This window comes from Cimex lectularius, unplaced genomic scaffold, assembly GCF_000648675.2.
Source record: "Cimex lectularius strain Harlan isolate CLEC.00 unplaced genomic scaffold, Clec_2.1 scaffold122, whole genome shotgun sequence".
Lineage (NCBI taxonomy): Eukaryota > Metazoa > Arthropoda > Insecta > Hemiptera > Cimicidae > Cimex > Cimex lectularius.
Window position 1 is genome coordinate 170,230 of NW_019392735.1, and position 15,229 is coordinate 185,458.

Below are 15,229 nucleotides of genomic sequence, written 5' to 3' on the forward strand. Positions count from 1 at the left end.
TGAAACCGTTATCAATTAGTCTTTTGAATAATTTATATCTTCGGTTTAGTTTTACTTTTTTGAGTCAAATATGAGGTCCAAGTAAGTCTTTTGTCAATTTAATAAAATCCGAAACAGTGAACGAAATTGATCACTGGGAGAGGAACATAATTGTAGTAAACTGGGGTAGATAAGTGCAAAGGTAATTTGCTGGGATTTGGTTTTAGTCACTTTGATCTTTAATTTCTTGAACCATTCTTCAGAGATGGCCCTGGAGGTTCTATAGGCTATTACTGGATCTGCATTAGCTGAGAGGATATCATCTACATATGTGTCCATATCATCTACGTATGTGAGGAGTTGATATAAGAATTGACTGGAATTGAATGTATGTAATGTATATTGAATAAAGAATGGCGCCAAGGATGTAGCCTAGCAGAACAGCGGCATCGGTATAGTGGATGGGGAAACAAGTTTTTACGTTTTGTGTATTATTATATAAAAAAATCTAGCTTTAAATAATACTACACTCAATATCTACTAATATTTTGAATGTTTAGATTTAGGACTTTTCAAATTCTTTAGTTTAATTACTATAACAGCAGTCGAATTTTGGCGATTTACAGATCAATCATTGAATGTCTCACATAAATATATATAAGTATAAAAAATTACCCTCTGGCAATTTTAACAAAATACAATTTATAAAGTTCTTAAACGATTAGTGGACGCTAAGGTAAAGTTTGTTAACAATACAAATTATTATTATTATGTGGTGATTAGACAATACTTCTAATCGCCTTACGTAATAAATAAAACATTGAAGAATTGGAGGATTTGAACTCGGTATTATTTTTATTACTCCGCCATATAAAATATAATTAACACATTGACCATTAAAGTAATTCGATATCACACTAAACCTAAAAATGCTAGCATTGTTTTGCTGTGGTCAGTGGTGCTTGCTACTTCCAAAATTGGCTTCAGCACACCGCAACCGTTATGGCTTCTCAACGAACTCGATGTCCGGTGGGGGAAAAGCAGTTGTTACAAGCCTTACTAGTCAATCGATTGTTGTTAAAACTTGGTGGTATTTCGTACCGAAACGAAGAGTCTGAAATTTGTTTTTTAATTTCCGGCCCCTCCTGACATTAAAGAAACAGATAATAGATTTACATGTTGAAGGTCAATTCTCTTCACCCTCTTGACATTTCAGACAACAGTCATCACCTTGGTACAAATGAGAAAATTACTAGTTCTTACCTGGCCTAGGAAGTGGTGCCTGTAATATTTAGGTTGGTGGTCTGTCGAAGGTGGTAACGTCTGAGGGGTGTCTCCGGAATCTACCCAGTAGCCACCCCCGTTCGGAAGGACCACGGAAGGATAAGGGCCAGGACCTTCCAGGACCCTCTCGAGCAACTCCCTGCTCCCCTCTGTCGTCCTTTCCCGACGTTCTTCCGATCTGCAACTCTAAAACATAAAACAGATAAAATAAATTAAAACCATTTTTTTTATTCAATTGTTGCTTGTAAATAGGTGTGTTATAAACTTTCAGGTTGCATATCTAGCACAATCTGACTACCATCTTTAAGATAGTTTCATTCCGCGTTCCTTCACGTACTGGTTTTTCTTTCATGTCGATGCCCCCTCAACAAGAACGGTATGGCACTTCAATTAATTTCTACTTAGGCAACTAGTATCACATGTTTTATATTTCATTTTTAGAATTGATTAAAGTTTGGTTCAGTAATTTTTTTTATCATCCCAAATTTAGTTCTATTCAGGAATTATTTGTCTATATCATGATCATAATGAGTGACATGGCATCAACAATAAAAATAGGATTACCCAATAATAATTTAGAAAAGTAAAAGTAACTCCTGTCATACCATCTACTTCCAGCTACAACTACCACTGGGTGTCGCGGAAGAAAGGTTCTTCACAACGGTTTTTTTCTATTTTATTCTCAATTAAAAGGCTATGCCAGGATTCGAACCCAGAACCGTTAGCTTGGCAAATAAGAATCAATCGCCCTAAACACTCCGCGGTCCAAATATGGTGTATAAGTTATTTAACGTAATTTTATTCTTTGCTCATTCAGCGCATTTTATTTAAATTCCATTTTAGTTTTAAACAAATTCAAGGATATTCAATGAGCCGATCGACGATGGCCTTAAAAGGAGGCTGTTTACAGGATGAACGACCACTTCAAGAACATCGCGATGGGCAAATTAATCACGGTTGTGTATATCTTTTGTTCCTCCATTTGCGTGCGTGACGCATGAATTACATTTAAAACGTAAAAAGAATTTCATTATAGATTTTTAGGAGTTCATTCATTTCAAAGGTTACTCTCGATGGTGTTTTTTTATGTGGCCAAGATGCGCGCCCTCAACCCGGAAAAAGTTCTTGACATCGCGGCGTTTTTGGCCGAGTGCCCGCTTTCAAAAATAAAACTTCTGGTTTCTCTTTTAAAACCGCCCGGGCTAATATTAGGCTATTTATTGTTGCTCTGACTGCACTCGCTCTCACCGTTACTTACTAATCCATCATTCGTGTGCCTAGAAGGGAACACTTTCCTTTGGACGGATTTTACTCGTGCACCTGACCCACTTACGATTCGAAAATGTGATTGTTTACCAACACAGTGGTCATAATAGACGGTTGTAAATGTGTAATTTTTATTACATAGAAAATGTTGCGAATCTCAGGCTCATTTCTACCCTAAGTGTCACGCGAAAGAAAACTAATCACTTAAAATAAAAAAGAAAATTTATTAACACCATTAGTAATTTTCATTTCAATTTTTGATGAAACATGAAACAGTAAAGTTTATATAGTTCAATTTTTCTTCTTGAATTAATCGTATAAAAATATTCCTCGGTACTGGGAGAAAAAAGGGAAGGAAAAGGAAAGTTTTATGCACGGAAAAAGCTATGCCCCCGGCGTCACTTTTATTTCTAAATGAAGGGAAAGGGACTTTAAAGCCGAATAATAGGATTTCTTACCCCCTCATTTTCCACCGGATGAAAATACACAGGGCTGGCGGAAAGTGGGTTTATTTGAATTCACATCCTCAGGTACGAATGAGTCGACATTATAAGCCACCGTATGTCGTTTAACTGGGGTTTTTCTGACTAGTTGAGAACCTTTTATAATTATTCAAATTTAAACAAGGGTCGGTATGTTGTAGTTCGAGGCCTAATGAAACCAAACCACCATTGTTTTCCTTGGCAATTTTCTACGCTATAAGGATTAAATACAATGGAGGTATTCAGCAGTATACTCTAAAAAATCAGAATTAGTGTGAAATAACGTGTGCTTTAGTAGAAAACACGTGAAATTACCATATATACATATCTTAAGGTCTTCATTTAGAACTTTACAAACACATGTTAAAGATCAAATGGAAATCTGACAGTATTATAAACTAATCTTGATCAAATGTAAGCTTACTCTTAGGGGACTGCGAGGTGATTAACCTGTAGTATGGAACCGGGAAAACTACCATAAAGTTACAAAGTATTACCGTGAATTTAGTCTTCTATTTTGTCCTGAAGAATACAAACACAACACCTAAAATAAATTGAGTTTTGATAAACACATTTTGAATTGATTGTTTGCCATTTGTTTCTCTCATACGTATTGTGGATGGCTAGATATGCTAATATTTAGAAGTGGAATCTGGAAGCAGTTGTTATTGTCATACTAGTCAGGGGGAAATCATCCTGCGCAAGCCCCAATACAAGAGCAACCAAACTCAGTAGGAAAATACATGTCTGTCTTTCAAAAAATACATCATTGCTTGCGCCTTAATCTTACAGGAGGTTATATGGTCAAAAATCCTTATGCGAACAGACAGCCACGCAGCCCTAAATTGCATCAGCTTATAAAACGTTACACCATAATAGTCAGTGAATGCATTCAAAATCTCCATGTCCTGGGATAACAACCAGACATTTTGGTCAGGCACAAAAGAATTTCGGGTAATGGACGAGCCAACGAACTGGCCCGAGAAGGGACTGGAAGGTCATAATAGCCGCTGAACCTATAATTGAAACAACATGAAACATACTCCATCTCAGAATGGGTCTACAAAAACTAATAGGCGCCAGACATAGTAAAATCATGATTAAACCTAACCAAACCAGGCAAGCACATTTCTACGGTTAGACTGGGTAAAAACTGAAAGTATTAAGGACACCGATCAATAAATAGTATCTGAGAAAGTGCCACCAACAATTTTAAAGTTTTGTCGAGGGTTGAGGTGGTTTTGCGGGGAAACTCCTTCGTTCAGGCATTCCCAACGATGTTGTGGGTTCAGGGCTAAATTGCTAAAACTAAAGTTGAGTAATTTAAATCCCTGAATATACAGCATGTTCGAATGCGAAGCATCAGCTCAATGTAGACATAACCTTGAGTAGCAAGAAGACTCGGAGGGAAAATGGTAATAATGACAGTCAATGGTATCTTCTTCTTTAAAGAAAGATCGATTCGATTGAACTAGACTATGGAACTTATACTACGAAAACTACAATAAGCCAGAAGGCTGTAGTCCTTGGATAATGCCAAACTCCCGCTATCCTCTTAGCATCATCATCATGATCATCTCTGCTTATGCGAAAAGGTTTTAGATTTTTACATTCGCATATCATTATCTAGTTCTTTAGTTATAGCCAATCAGGTTTTAAAAGGTCAAATTGATGCCTGATCATCTGTTATCTAGTTACCACAGAAGGTGTCACCAACCTATACAGCCTAAACCAACAACCAACAATCACGGCGTTTGATCGGAATGTGGAAGACATTTTACTATGCCAAAAACAAAAAAAGGTGCCAGAAGAATTGCTGGAATCATTTTTATGAAGTAGACTAAGGACTGAGAAACAAGAGGTCATCAGCATTTATTGACACTGTTTATTTATTTGAGGAACACTTTTGACTGGTTCAGACGTTTCGATAGTGTTAACCCCTTCAGCATAATTATCATCTCGGACGCGTTTCGAATTCATGTTATCGTGAGAAACTGTCAATAAAATTTTCCCAGGGTGCCTTAGTTGATTCTCTTCGACCTTTTCTGCCAGGACTTTGTGCACCATCTTCAGGGTCTTTCGTTTGTAAAATAAGGCGTAGATTGAGTTTTTAATCTTTCGGCGTCATTTATTTATTTTCATTTTATCCGGAGGCAATCTGAAGGACTAGGACGGGTGGTTACGGATAAGTCCAGGCAAAACGAACGGAGATAATCAACCACGCGGACTACCCTTGTCGATTTTTATTTAAATAATTTATCTCAGCCGGAATATTGATCCGAAGCCGATAATCCCGACGAATATGGAATTATGGAGGGTGAGATAACATCCCAGCCCAAGTGCCACCTTTTGCCACTCACTCGGGGAAATACGATGCCTTGCATTGTCATAGAGGAAAAATCAGGTCCATTTCTATTCACTAACACAGGCCAGAGAATGCAATTTTCATCCCTTGCCCGAGAAACGGATCGTTATCTTTATTCGAGCGGTAACGCAAAAAGAAAATACGATTCTGGTTTAACGAGCTTGTAGTCTCGACAGTGGTCTACCGAAGCATTTCTGCAAATTTGTAACACGGCTGTAATTATTGGTGTCATTAAATTATTTAATTGGTAAGCCTTTACAATCGTCTTTTCTAAACCCCGGCGTACAGCATCTCACAACTTACGGTAACTTAAAATCACAGAGAACCATTTAATTTCTTAGTTAGGATTATTAATTTTCCTAAAATATATTATTATCTACCAACTTGTCTATTGGCCAGTGGTGGCCACTGAATATGGAGAAATTCTGAAAAACAATGTGATGAAAATAACCGGCATGGTCGGAGATAATCAAATCTGTAGTTTCACAATGGGTTCTAAATATATTATACCTAATATAAAATATTTCTAACAATTTCTCTTATATAGGAGGGTTTAATGTCCAACTACCCGTTGGGGGCCGCTGACGACAGGTCAAACCATTTACAATACGTATTTCATATTTTTTTCTATAAAAAATCTTGGGCTATGCCGGGATTCGAACCCAGAACCACTAGCGTGGAAACACGAGTCGGACGTACTATCACTCGGTCAGTAACATCTGGATACTTGAATTTTTTTTATTCACGCTTTTGAAAATTGGTTTCGCGTTACATTATTTTTCCCCAAAAGGTTCTGCCGACAGGTACAGAACATTTCAGATTGATTTCCTAACAGAGATGACCTGTAAGTTCCAAATTGGACTTTTTAATATTGACGCACTTTCTTATTCATAACCTTGGAAAGTCATGAACATTTTCCATTCAGCTTCGTATGAGGCTATGATCCAAAAAGAGCATTAAAAAGCGTGGGATGCCATGCAACACCCGGACGCTATTCTTTTCTTAAGCAGTTAACGGGACGACAAAAACCTTTGTTCTGCCCACATAAGATCCAAAAACTCAGCAGTGTAAGTGAACAATTGTACTTAGGTATTCCTTTATTGGCAAAAGTTACAGCCGTTACGTCATTGATGCTTTGACACAACATTGAAATTATGGCATTTTGGCAAAAGTCTCCAACGAATTTTGTTCGAACAGCAGTCAGCCCGACAGGAAATCCAAGTTAACGGACGGATAAAAGTAATTGAAAAGTTGAATCGGCGTTTCGATTTTGTCTTGCAGGAGAGAAAACCGAAACGGTTTACATCGCAGGTTGACCGACTCGGCCTTCGTTCCAGTGAAAGTTTTCTGAAAGGTCTCGACACGTTCGGCTCACATCACGAGCCCGTTCTCCTCAGCATTCGCACATTTTATTTATAACAAGCAGCGCTCTTTGCATTGTTGTCAGAAGTCACGTTTCTTTTTTAAACAGATTCCAGGGTAATTTTTAAAATTCTAGTCCTTTTTTTAGTTCCCGTTTCTGGGTTGAGCCTTTGTTCCCTCGCTGGGTTTTCGTGTCTTACGATTTCATAAGTCTTTTCCGTGATCGAAATCTCATTAATGTGACGCGGGACTGGAGAGAAACTCTGGTCTAAATAAAAAAAGGACAAATGAGAGGCACACCGGACGGCAGTTAATCGTCAAGAATTGAGTGCCTTGCGGTTTCGTCCTGGTTAAATGGAAGTGAAGAAAGTTATGCAAATTGATGATCTAAGCTATGATGACTATCTTACTCATCGTCATGTTAAAAAACTTTTACCCTTTAGGCTATAAAAAGTCCAAACCACCATATATCTATGTGTACACTTAAATTAAACAAAAATTTATTTTGAAGTTTATCTTTCTATAAAATTTAACTACTGGATGTCCATAGTATACCGTTACGTTGAAGATTTTTTCTTGCATAAATTATATAGGCCACTTGTAGTACATCAAATCAATGAATTCCAACGACCAACCAGCTCAATAATAAATGGTTATGTATTTTTTAAAACAGTCGGCATGCATCATTGGATGTTTTTTCTTCCTTGCTTCCAAATACGGTTGACGACAAGTCGTTAGGTGTGTGTTATATTATTAGATATGTATTCAAACGCGGCAATCCACCCTTGATTATAACGGCCTCCCGACCTTTTCCACTGTACAGAAATATTATGAAAAGAGAATAAATTGGCTTATTCAAATGAAACCAAAGCTTGTTGTGTAAGTGAGTAAGAAGAAATGTATATAACAAGTTTAATTATAATCCATAAGTGTATTTAGTAGTCATAATTGTCCCTACTAATTATTTTAATTAATTATACTTTTTTCAGTCAGCCAGAGTTCGAAAGAAAGAAATTGTAGATATAGGATGATAAACGAGAGAGAGAGAGAGAGAGAGAGAGAGAGAGAATGGTAGACAGTCAGGCGGACAAAAAATGAAAGAAATAGAGACGTAAGAGAGAAGGTGGTGAACAGGGAGTGAGAGAGCGAGTATAAGAGAGAGAGTGTGTGTGGGTGTGCATGTGTGTGAGAGAAAGAGAGAAAGAAAAATAATGGTAGACAGAAAGTGAAAGAGAATGGGAAGAGGTAGATATATAAATATAGAGAGAAACTTAAGGAGAGAGGGGTAGAGAGAGAAAATGATAGACATCCAGCCAAACAGAAAGTGAAAAAGAAATTTTATAGATAGAGGATGATAAAGAGGAGGTGAGAGAGAAAGAGAGAGAGAGAGAGAGAGAGAGAGAGAGAGAGAGAGAGAGAGAAAGAGAGAGAGGGCGTCAGAGTTTTCATAGATTTGAATGTTAAATTGATTTTTGACGTGTTGGAATGCCAATTTGTATTAAAATAATGACAATTAGTATTTTAAATGTTTTGAAGCCTTAATGGGTACAGTAAGCTGAAAGTTCAGATAAAAACCGGTCTGAACAAAATAGCCATGGCCCCTGGATCTCACTCTTAATTTAACAGGCAGAAAGAATGAAAGCAAATTTGTCCTGTGTTGAAATAAAAGTCGGCCGATCGACATGATTGGCCAACCTTTTTTTTTTTTCAACCGTTGTTGACTGGAGGTCTTTCAAACCGAACAGAATGTGACTCTCCATGAGATGTCTGCGTAGTGTGTACGGGGTTTGTCCTTTTTTCGCTCAAGTGAAATAATAGGAAGACTTTTCTAGCCAGTGTTCTGGACATACCAAAACGGATTAGCGGACTAAAATCGGTCGGAATGATGAACGATCAAACTGTGGTACTTTGGTACTTATTTAGTAGTTTTTCACAACATTTTTGCTTCTGTTTTATTAAGAAGGTTGATAGGAAATGAAAGAAACATTTTATATCATAAATAAAAAATGATTAAAAAATGTCCTATTGGACGGTTAAAATCGGCTCGGGCTAATTCATCAAGGCATGAAATTGCTCTTCTTCATTGCTTTATTGCTTAATTGAATGGAATCATGTCATGAGGTGAAAATAAAAGTCGGGAGGACGGGATGACAGGCGAGGCTATCGGTTATCTCGGCCAACGTCTTTTTGCTTAGGCCGCAAGCCGTAATCACGGCCGGTTTCTTCGTGCCTCCCCTCACATTTCAACCCCTGGCCGAACTCACCCCCTTGTTAACAAGGCAATCCAACTATGGGTCACGACACATAGGCGTGGTCTTATCTGGGTCATGACTATAACAAAGAAATATCGTCCTACTTAGCAATAGCCAATCTCCATACGGAACTCCCGATAGAGGTTCGTTAGTTTTTCTTAGTGGTAAGGTGTAATAAGATTTTGCGAATTTCATTTCCCACTAAATAGTGATTGTTCACAGCATTTGTGACAGAATAGATAAATTTATTTCCAACATTTACACTGAAGATTCAAAACTACTTCCAGCTAATATGATAACTTTCTGACTATTTGATATCTCGTTATACTGCACAATATTAATTCTTATTACTTTAATAATTCTTAACTTTTCATTAAAACACCGTCGCTCTGTTCATGTTTGACAATGGTACACTTTGCAAGAAATAAAAAAAATGGAGTCTCGCCTCGCCCGGCTTAACACCCTAAAGTCGCACCATCTATGAATTTTTACGGTCAATGACAGCTATTTTGAAAAAAGGACATTGAAAAAGCCGCACTAATTAATTTCCAGTCAGAATTTGAACTTCGTTACAACAGAGATAATTCCGTCGTCATGAATCTCCTTGCTTATAACCCAGACGCCGCGGTGTATTTAATATTGAAAAAACTATACACTCAAAACATTTCACAATTCAAGTTCTTGATGGAGCAACTTTATAATTTCAACCTGTGTTCGCGTTGGGCGCACGGCAATTTCGTCGAAATGAAACGCCTTGCCTCGCCCCGTTTATACCCTGACGCCGTGTTGTATTTAATATTAAAAGAACGGCACTTTGAAACCTACGTACAATTTTATTTCTTGATGTTAGGGCAACTTTATTTTGTTAACCTCATGTGTTTGTTCACATGACACAACAACACTTATTGGACAACGGCCGATTTCGTCAAAATGGAGCGCCTTGCCTCGCCCTGTTTATAACCCTGACGCCACATATACACTGTTGGAAAACTTCCGAGAGAAAGATTGACAAAAGGAACCCATTTCATAAAAATATACAAATACAACGGGCAGTTAGGTCGAAAAATAAAAGTAATATAAAAAGGTCACAGATCCTTTGTGTACATGAGTAAAATCGGACTACGCAACTCACCTCACAAAAAAACATCACAAACCCTCAACAACACAGGTAGGGACAAATACTGCAAAGGGTACAAAAAGGACGAAAAATGACGATACTACCACACTTGGAAATATATAATCGTGACAAATGCAAAACATTAAAAAGCTCATAAACATGCAATTAACAACAGCTTGTATACATAGTTTAAATCATTCAAAACATTAAACTAATTAAAAATAAAAAACCGAAACAATAAAACACACTGAACACGGCGAAATACAGACTAAAATAATCGGTAATAACAAAATTTCAGGTCTACAATAATGAAGTATTATTGATATAAATATGGATTTGGATAAAATCTATTTAAAAAACTATAAATTCTTATAAATTACTTCCTTATAACTGCGAAATCCTTATTACCAACATAAACACTCTATAGCATTGATTTTAATTACTCCAGTAAACGATTTTTATTTTTTTAAGGCATTTTACACTTCACTCGTTAGATATTGTTAATCTGGTATTATATAAGCTTTACTTTTTTTTTATTAAGTCATTGTATAAAGATTGGTTCTAATCATTTGCCCTGTGTTAGACATGACTAATCCTTGATTGTCGGTTATGACGTTTAATTTTTTTCACTGTAATGATTTATTTAATTAACTACTTTGCAACATTGCATATTAAACTGATCCAAACCGATCGCTTTTCACTGTTCATCCAACCGATCCAAGATAAAAATAGGTACATTTAATAATTTGCGTTTCAATAATTACCTTTGGCGATTAATGTGATGATAGGTTGAGGGAAATCACGATGGATGAAATCGATACGCCGTTAGTCAAAATTGGCAATTTCTGGTCCGCCTGTTATCGCTGTTCGCCCTCAGTTCGCCATGATTTAAAGCAATGCCCTGAAGAAATGAGCAGAATAACAGCCGACAATTCTGCTTGAAATGCTGACAGCTAAATCGGGTCTAGAAACTTTTCGCCGGCTGTTTCAATTGTTCGAGTAATTTGTTTTGATTTTGTAATTAGAAATGAGGCAACGGCCTGCTTTCTCTCGTAACAATGCGCATACCGAAGGAAACCGTCTCGGCGAATAGATTTGTGTAATTAGAGCATCCTGCGAAGCCTCGTGGTGACATGTATTTGAAAACCGCCGCCAGTCCAATAAGTGAACAATTGACTGCATGTGTCAATTGGCATTATTTTGACGGTTCTCCATTAAAGGATTCTGCACAGGACGAAGGACCGATCCAAAATTGTTCTCAATTCGGCTCGGCGACACCCCTGCAATTACGATTTTTTTCCAATTCTAAATGATAGCACCGAGGAGAATCGCTGGCCATGAAAATTCGAAATGGAATTCTCCTGGAGAAAAAGTTTAAAAAAGAAATAATTCTCAGTCAAAAATGTTACAACTCGTGGGTTTGACACTTCAAAGGTCTGAATATGCCCGAAGGCTCAGATTTGACTTTTTAACTTTTGACGATTCATCGAGTGCTGAAATTTGCATAAAAAACCTTTCACTTTCCCCAGCAATCAGCTGATAATTTCATTTCTTTCTCTTAATAGTTTCCTTAATAAAAACAAGTTTATAATTTACTATTAGAAATTATAACCCGTCATATCGCAAAAAATAACAACCTTAGCGACATTTCTCTAAGCAGCTTTCCTTGAAAAACCACAACCGTGAAAGCGGAGAACTTATAAACGTTTTGTACAAATTAGTAAAATTGCGAACTCGGTCGAGTCAATGAACGGTTGAAAGCCGTTTGATTATTTCTGGTCCGCCCATTATCGCTTTTAGGATTGTGTTTAATTAATCCTTTTAAAAAAGTTATTCCTGTAAACTTTTTCGATGATTTTTCAATATAAAAGGATAACAAGAACGTAAAAACCTCCATGTATATAAAACATTACCATAAAATGAGGATTTTATAGCTGGATGGCTGACCTCGTATGTCTCAGCCTGGCCTCGTCGAACTGAGTCTGCCGTGGATTGAGCCTTGCAATAATTTTCAGTTATCAATCTTTCTTTGAATTTTTATTTCACATTATTTTTCTCTTTTTTACATTTGAATTTTTTATTGTGAATAAACTTTAAATTTTATCGTCCGGTCGCGTCAGGCTGATGATTTTATGAAAATTGAACTACATTAGAATGCCGTCATCATTACGAGCTAATTGGGCCGAGCCCTGTTCAAATTAGCGAAAATTCGTGACAACCGAATACCTGCAATAATGAAGAAATAAGCAGTAATACTGAATTATTAAGGGATGTATAGATTACCGCATCACTGGATACAAACACGTTCCTTTGAAGAAAATTTTTTTTTTTAAATAATAATTATTTGCAAGTTGTACATAAATTAACACCTTACAAATTGTTCTAATGGTATAAAATCCCGCGGAAAACACTAACACTACGGCCATTACTGCACCCGGAGGACACGTGTTGTGAAGAAGCCTGCCAATGCTGGCACATAGTTTGTTATCGGGCTCAGGCCATTGTCGTTTGAGGCGAAGCGGTGGCTTCTTGAGATGAGCCGAAGTGGAAAGGGCATGAGCAGTAGGGTTAGGATGGGTTGGAATCAATTCCTTTATGAAGGGAATGTAAAGGATATTGTGGTTAGTTGGGGACATAGTAAGGAGTTAGTTGAATTCTTCTGAGAACTTTTGATCGGAAAGCTTGGATTCGATGGAAGCTAGATGGTTTGCTGGTATCCCACATTTCCGCTCCATATGTCCAAATAGGCCGATCTAATGTTTTATATAGTTGGTTCGTTCTTTACTGTCATGACTGATTTCGGTCCTAGTCTGTTTAGTTCTTGTCAACTTCAGTCTACTGTCTAAGTTTAGCCCAAGTATTGTAGATGTCGATAGTTGGTTATTGTTACGGCTTCATTTCCACGTTTTGTATCATTGTTCAATGAGCTCAAGATGTTCCTGGATAATGGAGAGGTGGTTTGGGTAAGATTGGAGTTGGGAGATCAAATAGCAGTACCGTCCACATTGGTTGGTAATATGGACATGCTGGTTTGTCTCGGCAGATCAGCAATATAAAATTGTATATAGGATGGGACCAAGAATGCTCCTGTGTGGGACGGCGGCCTCACATGTCACTCTGAAGCATTGGTCGGTTAGATAGGATTTTGAGGTTTGATAATAAGGTGTACGTAGGGACAGCTTTATTTTGAAAAGAACCTCTGAAAGATGAGCTGGAAGTTTTAAAAAGTCCAGACAAGAATGATAATAAGCCTTTTCTCATTTTGATCCGCCTATCGTCGCTGGTTTAGTCTGTCGTATGCTTTTCGGCATTTTTAGTTTTTAATAACAATTTTGGTTAAAACCCAATACTGAAGTCGAAACGAGTCTTACAGACTGAAACATTCGGAGAAGACTGGTTCATCACCTCTCAGACCTCACATTTTAAAGTTTGAAGTGTTGTGAAATAGTGGGCAATGCCACATTAATAACGGATTTAACTTGAAAATGGAAAAAGTCCTCTCCACCTGCCGATACTTAATAGGATAAGTACCGATCAAAACGATGAAAAAGATATCTCCCCGGCATTTCATCGAAAAATTGGTTTATTCGTGTAATTAAAACAACTTTCCTTTACTTTTATCTTCTTAATACTATATGGCAGAAAATTTCTAATGATATAGGAGGGACCGAGGCCATCGAGATCCAAAACACACGTTTCTCATCTCAATCCCTAGCGTGTTTTTTCTTGTAATTATGAGTCCAGTCCATGAGATGTGTTATCATTTAAGAAAAAGAACGCCAATCTTTAAACTAAACTGCAGTTAAAAACTAAGGACTAACTGTAGATACTATAGTTTATGGGTGCATTAGGTTTCGTAGATTTACAAATTGGATTTAATGTGTTATTTTGAAAAATCACTTTCTCGAAAAGCTTGTAATCGTTTAAATTCTGCTGTAACTCTTGGGGTTTGTGCTTTCTTATAGTTTGTTTTATTTTCACGCTCTACTGAACCGAGTTTTAATTTTTATTTTTATTTCAATCTTATGCGAAAGTTGATAAAGTACCCACTATTGAAGATGGCGTGAAGAAACACTCCTGAAATACCAAAATAGCTAACATAAGTCGATCGAAATGATCGGTATAAAGAACATACTACATTTATGTGGTTTATAGTGGTAATTCGTACCGTGGTAAAACAAATTTTAAAATCCCTGATATGATATTTTTTTTGTAATTATGATGAGTCCGGTTGAGATGTGTTACCATTTAAAAATATTCACATTCTTTCAATTAAAGTACAGGGCTTGAACTAAGGACGAGAATGGATTGTGGACCATTCACATCTTTGCACGAGCCGAGGAGGGAAACGTCGTTCGGGGTGTTCATTAGTGTCTAACCTCTCGCACTTGACGAGGCCGTTTCTCACAAATCACTGGGCTTCTAACATTTCGTTCTATGTAATCTGTTTTAGGTTCACGTCTGGTATAACAGGTCAGAGTAAGTGTTTGGGTAGAGTAAGTCGATATTTTCCTAATGGCAATCCACTTGGATTACTTGTGTGTCTCAAATTAACAAAAAAGTAATTTAAATTTTTAAGAAAGCAGTATATATGCTAGAATTGCTTGGCTGTAGCGTACATATATATATATATATATATATATATATATATATATATATATATATGAAGTGTAGAATTTTGTGGTTTAGTTTAAATATGACATACAGATACAAATCAGTTCTCGAGGTGATGATCCTGTTGATTGATCGTTTCCGCTTTGGTAATCTTCTAATTTCTTGTCTCACTGACACGTTTCTTCTTTTCACCATCTTCGTTGCTGTGTTTGGTTAATATAGAAGCAAAAAATAACAGACAAACCAACCACCAAAGGTAACTGCGAGGATATGCGCGCCAAAATGATCGAAAAGGACAAACTGCAGGTTCATCACCCCGCAGACAACATGGCGAAATCTCACAATAATTGAAATAATTTTTATTGCTATAACTTAATATTAATTTGGATAATACCTATGTAATAACACTGATAGTTCTTAAATAAAACATTTTTATTACTACGTAACTTGGTATAGGTTCATACCTAGAATAACTGGTCAGAGTAAGCGCATTTTAGCATATTTGTCA

General features: G+C 36.9%; 1 protein-coding gene across 4 annotated transcripts in view; it reads right to left on the minus strand.

The window, feature by feature from the left end:
* Positions 1-15,229, minus strand: part of LOC106662279 (rap1 GTPase-activating protein 1) — a 378,158-nt gene that overhangs the window by 24,069 nt on the left and 338,860 nt on the right. For all 4 annotated transcript variants that reach the window (XM_014386258.2, XM_014386257.2, XM_014386256.2 and 1 more), the window contains one exon: positions 1,243-1,449. In XM_014386258.2, the coding sequence (XP_014241744.1) occupies positions 1,243-1,449 (207 nt within the window). The remainder of the gene's footprint in view (positions 1-1,242; positions 1,450-15,229) is intronic.